Source organism: Myxocyprinus asiaticus, chromosome 16 (assembly GCF_019703515.2).
Source record: "Myxocyprinus asiaticus isolate MX2 ecotype Aquarium Trade chromosome 16, UBuf_Myxa_2, whole genome shotgun sequence".
NCBI lineage: Eukaryota > Metazoa > Chordata > Actinopteri > Cypriniformes > Catostomidae > Myxocyprinus > Myxocyprinus asiaticus.
This window is the reverse complement of record NC_059359.1, coordinates 18,566,304-18,577,016: the sequence shown is the minus strand read 5'-3', so window position 1 is coordinate 18,577,016 and position 10,713 is coordinate 18,566,304. Positions and strand designations below refer to the sequence as shown.

Genomic DNA, 10,713 nt, shown 5'->3' with positions numbered 1-10,713 from the left:
GGGGTGGCAGCATCATGTTGTGGGGGTGCTTTGCTGCAGGAGGGACTGGTGCACTTCACAAAATAGATAGCATTAAGAGGAAGGAAAATGATGTGGATATATTGAAGCAACATCTCAAGACATCAGCCAGGGAGTTAAAGCTTGGTCGCAAATGGGTCTTCCTAATGGACAATTACCACAAGCATACCTCCAAAGTTGTGGCAAAATGGCTTTAGGACAACAATGTCAAGGTATTGGAGTGACCATCACAAAGCCCTGACCTCAATCTGATAGAAAATTTGAGGGCAGAACCTAAAAAGCGTGTGCGAACAAGGAAGCCTACAATCCTGACTCAGTTACACCAGTTCTGTCTGGAGGAATGGGCCAAAATTCCAGCAACTTATTGTGAGAAGCTTGTTGAAGGCTACCCAAAACATTTGACCCAAGTTAAACAATTTAAAGGCAATGCTACCAAATACTAACAAAGTGAATGTAAACTTCTGACCCACTGGGAATGTGATGAAAGAAATAAAAGCTGAAATAAATCATTCTCTTTACTATTATTCTGATATTTCACATTCTTAAAATAAAGTAGTGATCCTAACTGACCTAAGACAGGGAATGTTTTCTACGATTAAATGTCAGGAATTATGAAAAACTGAGTTTAAATGTATTTGGCTAATGTGTATGTAAACTTCTGATTTCAACTGTACTGCATTCCAAACGGCATAAACGATGCCTTTACAGGGCATTTCGAAGGGATAACAATAATGATGGCCACGCTGTAGGATCGTTACAAGAGACTTTTCAATAAAAATTACTTAAAATGTGAGTTCAGAATGGCCGTTTTATTAAATCTTTCAGCCCTCCAACAGTGGAAGGTGAAGTATGGGAATCTCTTCTGAATGGAACACACCCATATGTCATATATACTCTGTGTTACAGGACAGCAAAGCAGTGCAAACATCTTTTAAAATAGTAGACACTGGCTTTACACACACAAAGAGATGCGCTAAGGTGAGGTAACACACCGGCTGCGAGCCACTACGACACTTGAGCATTTTGAGCACTTTAATTCAGGACGGGGTCCTCTTCAAAAATCTCGCTGTCCGGCCATTTTATGCTTCAATATGGGACACAAAGCCTTTAATACGGGACGTTTCGCTACCTGCTAAAATAATAGGTGCGTCCCGTTTGGGATACATTACGGAAAGTCTGGCAGAAACGGCACAGTTGTAAACCGCAGCAACAAACATTGCATATCCCACCTCACCCGTTTTTAAGCAATTTCTGTTAAGAATGTGTTAATATTTGGATGCCCTCATGAAAGACACGCAAGGTGAACAGACGCAAGTTTGCATCGTTACTATGACAAACTAATGTAGACGTGCTAGCAAAAGTGATGGCAGTCTGAACGGCAAAAATCCGATCTGTCCATATACAACCTGCAGTTTGAACAGTCAGTCTAAAGAATCGGATTTGAGAAAAAAATCATAGTTTTCCTGCAGTGTGAACAAAGCCATAGCTGTGTAGGACAAACTCATTGCCGAAATGTTGCCAGATTTGGCCCAAACTTATCTTGCTATCTGGGAGAGAAATAGACAGACAGACAGGCAGATGGGCAGGCAGACAGACAGACAGACAGATTGAGAGATGAGGGTGAGACTTTTATTATGTAAACTAACACAACACGGCAACCTTCATCGGGTACGTCATTTTTGGCGCCGGAAAGAGAATTGTAAACAGTGCGGGGGGCGGGGTTTCATCGCTTTTTTTAAGCCTCATCACAATCACCGTTGTTTGAAGATTTCAACAATACGTGTTAAAAAATAAAAATAAACAGGGGAACCGTACTGGATCGATAATATAAACATAGTGGACTTAAAAATCCCAGGCTGTTGCCTCCATTGCGCGAGGAGAAAGCAACAATATTGCAAATCGCAGAAAGGTAAATGCTGTCTGTTTTGCACTTTGGGAGTCGCCAGTTCGCCAACATTTTTGCAGCAGCGAATGAGATATACAAGGAGGTGTTTTATATTTTCACATGATGGCCTGATGCATGGCTTCTCATTCACACATTAAAATGCATGGTTATGCATGGTATTATTTTGTCAAGTATGCATCTTCGTTGTAGCTTGCTGAAAATTAAAATTCAACTGCACTAGATCAACTTTCACCCGCAATTGATAGTTGTCAAACCGCTCATTTTATACACTACTATTGGATTGCATTAAAATACATTACACTACATTTAAAACAATCTAATATTGTTGCGCTATTTGTCAATGCTGTTACAGTGCGTACAAATATTTTCGCAGATTTGATTGTTTTAACAAAAGTGTTTGTTGGAGTGTCCAAATTACTTTATAGTAATGAACTGTTTTAAATTCCTGTTTTTATTTTATTTTTTTATTATTAGTTTTATTAAATTGATCAACATCAAATCCGTTCTAAATCGTTTGTTTATGCTTATTCTTCTCTGGTATTCTATTACAAAGTTTGACTGACTGATCGTCCATCCAGTGAACATGGAGGCAGGAGAGGACCAGACCAATTCCAGCTCAGCCAATAACAACGCTGCATCAGGGGGAAACTCCCGCCCCTCTCAGATAGCGCAAATGTCTCTGTATGAAAGACAAGCTGTGCAGGTGCGTCATAAAGCCACTGCAAATTCCACTTGTAGCCTAATTGAAGTGTAATTGATGTGTAATGCACGTCAATTCCTCTTTATGCCTTTGGATGTCTTCCTTGAGTCCTGAAAAAAGTGGTCGACTCTATTCTTAAATATGTTCCCAGGCGCTGCAGGCACTACAGAGGCAGCCCAATGCAGCTCAGTACTTCCAGCAACTCATGCTACAGCAGCAGATCAACAGTGCTCAACTCCACAACCTGGCTGCTGTGCAACAGGTCAGATTCAAACCCAAGCAAAGTACACAAACAAAAGAGGATTTTAGTCAAGCAGCAACATTTAGATCAGAGATATGAGACCATTTGATGAAAAAGAAACATTCTGTGCCAACTATCTTAAAAAATCTCATCAGCTTGACCAGGGTGTTGCACTAGATTACATCATCGTTACATTGATGTTAACTCTAATAAAGTATATAACCTTGTATTACATAGTTTTTAATACCTATAAAATAAAAAGTAATAGAGGAAAAGTGAATAACTAAATTGCTGGGTTTTTTTTGTTGTTGTTTTTTTTTGTTTTTGAGGTAAAACTTTATTATTTTGAATGTTGTTTCATTTTGAATATTGTGTATTACGATTTTTTTTTATTTTTTATGATTTACTGTATTTACTTATTTTAACATTTATTTATTTTTTACAGTAAGCTTTAGCATTGTGTACCTTACCACACCTAAAAAGTGCAGTAGTGCACCATCCTCTGCATTTGAAACTGCGTGAAGTGGTATTGAGTTTTTGTTAAATGTTTCACCATTAGTTTAAGAATTTGTTGTTAATATTTTCAGGCAACTCTTGCGGCCAGTCGTCAATCCAGCTCTCCCAGTAACAGTGTCTCTCAAGCCACAAGCTCAGCACAATGCACTGTGAGTTAAATTTATGAAACAATGTGACGGCTAAAGGAAACCAGAACTGTACTCTGTTTCGTATAATTTGTTTGTTAACTTGTGCTTTGGTGCCTAATGCTATCTCATTGTTGGAACGTTTTATAAATTAAAGCTGTTTCTGTGGACTGTTTCTTCTTTTAGGTCAACTTAAGTACCACCTCTGGGGGAGGTACCATGACAAACGCTCGTCCAATGGGACCTGCCACTTCTGCAACATCAACAGCCCTTAGCCAATCAGTGTTGCTTGGTGGAAACTCAGGTGGACAGGGTCAGATGTACCTGAGAGTAAGTTTATTGTTACAGTGCACTTAAATCTAAGGTCTAATACACAGTATGCTTTGATAGAAAAAAGACAAATGAGAATGTAGAACCTAAAGACCTTGTATATAATTTCATTATATCCTAAAGAGACGCATACTTACTGGTATTAACACTGACATTATAAAACTATTTACCTTCATTTAGCCCCAGACTCTGTATCCTGGGTGATGGGATGACTCTGGACATTGGGGACAGTTATTTAAAAAGTTGGGTCCTAGCTGGAGTCATGATTGGTAAAAAAAATCATCCTCAGGGGATGGAAGTCAGCTGGGGCACCCTCATTTAGGGAAAGGTGCGGGGAGATGGGCGAGGTGGCGGTGTTTGAGGAGATGTTTTTTAGAGGGCTGGGGAAATGGGATTTGTTTGTCAAGAAGTGGGGGGGTTATTTGGCTTTTTTGGATGGTTCTCAGGGAATGGCTGTGGAGAGGGATTTGTAGTTTAGTTGGGTATGTGTTTTATTGATTTTGTTTGAATGTATATCTTGTTTTTTTTTTTTTTTTATGTATTTTTTTGTACGTATTTTAATTTGATAATTTAATTGTTGGTGACCACAGTACTGCATGTTTTTTTGGGGGGGGGGGGAAGATAATGTTAATAATTGATTCCATTTTTTATGTTGAGTTTGTATGTTCTATTTTTTAAATCAGTAAAATTGTTAAAAACCAAAAAAAAAAACGATTTACCTGACCACGCATAAAACATAATATAATGTTCATCCAATCTCACCCTTTTCCTGAGATTGTAATTTTACTTTGCTTTCTGCCTACAGGTAAACCGCTCTCTTAGGGCACCTCTCACCCCTCAGCTCATTTTCATGCCTGGTGGTACGGCAACAGCTGCTGTGGCAACGGTTGCCCAACAGCAGCCCCAGCAGCAACCACAGCAGCAGCAACAGGAAACAAGTCCCACATCCTCCAGTAACCAGTCAGATAACGATCAGGTGTGACATTTGGCCTTCTGAGTGATTTGTTTCTTGACACTCACAGTGTGTCCTAACCAGGTGCAATGTGCTTAAATGACAAGCAATAAATCCTCTCATGTGTTTCCGTTGAGTAATGAATGAATGACAATGAAATCTCATTGCTCCACATAACTGTATTTTAAACATCACGTGTTCTGACTGGCTGTGATTGCATTTCGCTTTCAGTATGGACAGGCAAATTACTTGCTGCTGGAAACTTGCTACGTTATGCTTAGTTACGACTAGGTCTGGGCAATTGAATATTCTTGATATCACTCGCATTTGCAACCAAATTCCGTGCCATGTAACTAAAAATTTATATATTTGGCAACTAGCTAGTAAATGTTTAGATTTCACTCACCAGTGAATCAGTTGTGTGGTATAGTGGTGGAGTATTCAGCAGCAAGATCCTTTACTGCGTGTTGAGACTAAAAGTTGTTCTGTAATGTGTGTCCAAAGAAAAGATCCATGCAACCCATTTGTCATTGTAAAATGTCTCTTTTAATACCCTTTCTGTTCTTTACAGTCAGTTCTTGATTAAAATCATCAAAAAAAGAAATATTTAATTCTAATTACGCATAGCAGGGATGAGATAAAGCCATTGGAGTCTCTCTCATTAACATGCGCTCGTTTACAGATGCTCTTTCGTGTTCCTTAAAGAGACAGTACCATTTTTTAGCACGTGTTCAACATATCAGTGTAAATACTTGTAAATAGTTTAAATTATGCAATTAAACAATAAACATATATTAAATATAATATATGCAATATAATATCATACTTATTGATTGAACACATTGATTTATTAATGTTTCTAAAAGCTAAAATGTGACCAAAATGATGAAAAACTAATCAAATATAATTAGTAAAAATAAATATTTCATAATGTACCTAGTTAGAAGGTCCCCTGTATAATTAACAGCATTATCTGGGAGATAATTTCTTTCATATGTAAGCAAAAGTGACATAACTGATATATACCCATATGAATCGATATCGAATCGAAATCTGAATCGAGAGCTTGTGAATCGAATTGGGAAATCTGTATCAATACCCAGCCCTAATATTGATTATTGTCTAAAAGCTATTGAGATATTTTTGTTTAGCAGTATCTTCCAGTCCTAGTTAGGACATGACGTTAAGATCGTAGTTTGTTGCTACCACCCCTGGAGTCGCGAGTTCGAATCCAGGGCGTGCTGAGTGATAAGATGCGCGGATTGACGGTCTCAGTCGTGGAGGCAACTGAGATTCGTCCTCCACCACCTGGATTGAGGCGAGTCACTACGCCACCACGAGGACTTGGGAATTGGGCATTCCAAATTGGGGAGAAAAAAAAAAAAGTCGTAGTTTGTTGGATGTTAGGATTCTTTTCTCCTTTTACAATTGCATTTTTCACACTTAACATTTTTTGCCTCTTGCATAATTGTCTTTTCTCTCTCTCTCTCTCTCTCTCTTTCAGGTACAGAACTTGGCAATGCGTTGCATATCCTCTCCAAGGGTCGCTTCTGTAAAGACAGAGTTCGTGGACACTAGAAAGGAGACGGGCGGTGAGGTTTAAAATAGATATTACATTTCAAATTAGTGGATGTATGTGTCTACTGCTGTCACTCCAAAATGTATCAACTGTGAAATGAACAGAAGTTTCTATGTCTGTCTGTCTCTCTCTGTCATTAAGGTTCATTCCCAATTAACCAGCAGTCTCAGACGCAACAGCAATTTGGACAGTCAGCCCAGCAGATCCAACCCCAGACTCAACCGCTTGCCAACGCCAAACTGCAAAACTATTCGAACACCACTAATCCCAGCATGTCTGTCCTCAACGTGAAGGGCACTAACCAATCCACTGTCACCACACATCAAACCGGAGCCTCCTCCAACCCTCCTTCCTCCTCGCCCTCTTCCTCGCTCCCTCTGTCCCAGCTGCTCCTCTCTCAGTCTGGTTTGTGCCAGGCTCGAGGAGTACCAGCTGCTGCGGCCACCGTTACCCACATTCTGGTGCCCACCTCTAATGTTCCAACTTCTTCTCAAGGGTATCCGATGGGCACAGTGGCAACCAAATCCAACATGACTGCCCAGACATTAGTGGTACAGCCTCTCCAGCAGACTGGAGCAAATTTGAGCACAGAGAAACTGGGTCATGCAACGGGGCATGTGCCCATCCAACCTAAAACAGCTCAGGGCCATCGGCTGCCAGTGCAGATGCCCCCTCGCCACCCACTTCCCATTCTCCCAGCACCACCTAATAACAGCCAGGGCACGGGGGGACATCACCCTCCACATGTCCCAGTTCAGCTGGTTGGGGCAAGGCAGAGCACGCTAGGAAACTCCCAGGCTTTAGCAGTGGCCCAGGCCCGTTGCGCCCAGCAGGACACCACAGCTGCTGTGGCTGTAAATAACTCCAATAGCAATGCAGTTACTATGGTGAATGCAATGGAAACAGGTGGAATGTGCCTTAAAACAGCCCCAAGTGCCCTGCCAGTTTCTCAGATGCAGACCAATCAGAGCACAGGATTAAATCAGGTTGATCCTGCTGCAGTCACATACTCATTGGATGGACAAATTAACGCTGGAGCACCTTTAAGTGGAGAGGTGTTCATTCAGTCTGAAACTCAGGTTAGTAGATAATAGAGTCACACTATAGAGCGCAACAGTTGAGCACCAGTCAGGTTCCAAAGTAAAAATCCCAATCATATAACTTATAAACCTTTAAACATAAACGTACAATGAGCTTAGAAGTTAAGTAAGGGATAATATACAGTCATCTGGTCATTATCACAAAACAAACCCTGACAGGATGATCAGTACCCTGATATGAGACTGCTAGATGGTGCTGTTGACCTATCAGAATCGGGCACTCCAAAGAGCCGTGTAATAAGCAATGATACATGCTGTAGAAGCCATAAGTCAGTGTGATTGTAACTTCATTGATTATAAAACAAAGTGTTTAATAGCTGAATTCCCAGTGAAGAACTGCACTACACATCCTAAAGATAGATCAAAATTTTGTTCAGATTTAGCAATGTTTGAATCATCTCGGAGCTGGTGGGTTTGGTTTATGGCTTAGAACTACTTATTGAGAATTTTTGAAATCCCTATGGAGACAATGAATGGGGAAAATACTTCTGCAACCAAGTCTGCTGAAAAAGTGGGGGATCCCTGTTGTGCTCTTTCCCCACAGTTTTTCCATGCAGTCTTAAGGCCAAAGCTTACTTTGGTTGTCCGTGTTGCTGATCGGAATGTGCACAGTATGTGTGACGCAAATTTCTTCATAAACACAGTCTGCGCAGACTTTACGCGTGCAGCCCAGATTTTCTTGACAGCGGGCAGTCCTTGTCTGTGTGTATCATCGGGGCATGCATCTACCGTTGACTGTACTAAAAGCTTATCACAAAGCAGTCGTAGTGCGCATTCATCGAACACATTCATATTTGCTCATGGTTAAACGAGTATACTTTTAAAGGCTGAGAACTCGACTGTGTGCAAGATGACCCGGAACACATGTAAACAAAGTATACCTGAGCCTTTAGAGTCAGTGTAAATCACTCATAAGCTCTTCCTTCTCTTGTAGACAAAGCCTGTGATTGGTCCCTTAAAAAGGAAATCGGAATCGGATGCAACTCTTGAGATTTCAGTAGAGACCATCAATGCAAGTCCATCACTGCAAGACTCCGCCCCTCCCCTCTCACCAGCTCCCTCACTAGACACAGGTGGGTGAAGGACAGAGTCACTATTTATGCTTCTCATAAGTGTTTGTATTTAATTTTTTTTTTCTCAGCAATTTATTTCTCCCTAATTTTTTTTTTCTTATTTAGTCCCAGAGATGGCATTCTCCACTCCTCCTACTCTCTCTCTTTCTCTCCCTCTCCCTCTTCCTCTTGGAGGAGGACAAGGTGATCGAGCGCCAGTCCCACAAGCTGTGGTCAAACCTCAAGTTCTCACACACCTTATTGAAGGCTTTGTTATCCAGGAGGGAGCTGAACCTTTCCCTGTGAGTTTTTCTGCTTAATACAGATCTAGGATCGGTGTCCACTATTTGATTCCTATCTTTGGCAATTTCATGCAGAGGCATAATCTGTTTTCAGTCTGTAGAAGAAAGATAATCTTCCATTGAAACATATGTCTTCTATTTGTGACAGTGAAATTGTTGAAGTATTTTCAAATTTGTAAGAAAGGCTCGTTTTGGAACATTCTCAGATCGTGCTGGGATAACATGGACCATCAGGTTTTGCACAAACTTGTGGAGTCCATGCAACTCAGGTGCATGATGTCAATAAAGCAAAGTGGCGACCAAATACAAAGAAAATAATTTTGACTTTTCACTCAAATTTTCACTCTGGCTTTGTGCTTTGGGTCCTTGTCCTGCTGAAACACAAACTTCCTCACAGTTTTACACTTTCTTGGAGAGGGGAGTAGGTTCTTATCCAAAAATGTTTGCAGCTCAATTATCCCATCAATCTTCACAAGATTGCCTGTCCCTGCTGCTGAAAAGCACCCCATAACATGCTACCACCAGCTTGTTTCACTGTGGGGATGGTGTTATGTGGCTGATGTGCAGTGTTGGCTTTGCATCTCACATACCGTTTAGTGTTTAAGCCAAAAAGTTCCACATTAGTCTCATCAGAACACAAGACCTTCTGCCACATCTGCGCAGTATCTTCCAAGTGACGTATTACAAAGTCGTTACTGGCAAGCATGTGCTTTTTTTCCAGCAAAGGCTTCTTCTTAGCCACTCTCCTGTACAGCCCCTTTTTAGTGCAATAGTTTTGAGATTGTTGAGCCATGGACATTATTTTCAGTTACAGCCACTGACTTCTGTAGCTCAGTAAGAGTGATGGTTGGTTTTGCAGTAGTCTCTCTGACAAGTGCCATTCTTGTTCACTGACTAAGTTTTTGGGGGGGTGGCTTGCCCTAGGCAAAGTGGCTGTAGTTCCATATTTCTTCCACTTCTGTATGATGAACTGCACTGAGCTCTGAGGTTTGTTCATTCTAAATTTGGAATCTGACATAAACAAATTGTGAAAACTGCACTGGGGGTGAGTACTTTTTCAATGCTCTGGAATTTGTAATGAAAGATTGGACTGTATTTGTTCATGTTTTGAGTGGAATAGAACATCCAACTTTTCCTGGTGATTGACAGGTGACAGGACCAGTGAAAGAGCGAGCAGAGGGCATTCTTCCTGTTGCTGTTCCACCCATCCTACAACCAGAGCACAACAGCCATAACAGTGAGTGCATGTGTGGGTGGGTGGGTGGGTGTGTGTGTTGTGGTAGATGGGACACTAGGTTTGTGGAAAAAAAAGCAGTTTCTACACTCTTTTTCTCTTACACATTGTCTATTTATATCTTTTAACAGAGTTAAAGTGTGAATACTGTCTAAGATTAGCACCAGCCACCCTGTTCAGACGATCCAAACGCTTCTGTTCCAAAACCTGTGCCAAAAGGTATTCATGGAAGTACAGTTTACCAACAACAGAATACTATATCATACATGTGCATGTGATTGCAGATATGCATGTCTGTATGTGCTTTATTCACTTATTGCGTAAAACTTGATTATTTTTTACTTAATTCTTTGAAATTATTTGTTTTTCCAACAATGGCACTACAACACCAAAATCATCCCAAGTCACGGTGTAACATTCTTAGATTCTTTAAGGAATAGTTCACCCAAAAATGAAAATTGTTATTATTTACTCACCCATATGATGTTCCAAATCCCTATTTTTTATTTTTTTTAAACAGACATTTTTGAATCTTTATGTAGCAGGGTTAAGACCCTGATATACAAACAGGTGTGACATAATTTCGAACAAAAACTGGCTAAAAATGTGTTTTTGAGTTTGTTTTGGTGGTTTGTTACTGCTCACTGGGGTGAACTTT

General features: G+C 40.5%; 1 protein-coding gene across 2 annotated transcripts in view; it reads left to right on the top strand.

The window, feature by feature from the left end:
* The first annotated feature begins 1,738 nt into the window (after positions 1–1,738).
* Positions 1,739–10,713, top strand: part of LOC127453934 (polyhomeotic-like protein 1) — an 18,763-nt gene continuing 9,788 nt past the window's right edge. For both annotated transcript variants that reach the window (XM_051720748.1, XM_051720747.1), the window contains exons 1-12: positions 1,739–1,927; positions 2,478–2,627; positions 2,776–2,886; positions 3,453–3,530; positions 3,693–3,836; positions 4,642–4,812; positions 6,293–6,380; positions 6,509–7,446; positions 8,402–8,540; positions 8,646–8,821; positions 9,971–10,058; positions 10,187–10,274. In XM_051720748.1, the coding sequence (XP_051576708.1) occupies positions 2,508–2,627; positions 2,776–2,886; positions 3,453–3,530; positions 3,693–3,836; positions 4,642–4,812; positions 6,293–6,380; positions 6,509–7,446; positions 8,402–8,540; positions 8,646–8,821; positions 9,971–10,058; positions 10,187–10,274 (2,141 nt within the window). In that variant the 5' untranslated portion in view covers positions 1,739–1,927; positions 2,478–2,507. The remainder of the gene's footprint in view (positions 1,928–2,477; positions 2,628–2,775; positions 2,887–3,452; positions 3,531–3,692; positions 3,837–4,641; positions 4,813–6,292; positions 6,381–6,508; positions 7,447–8,401; positions 8,541–8,645; positions 8,822–9,970; positions 10,059–10,186; positions 10,275–10,713) is intronic.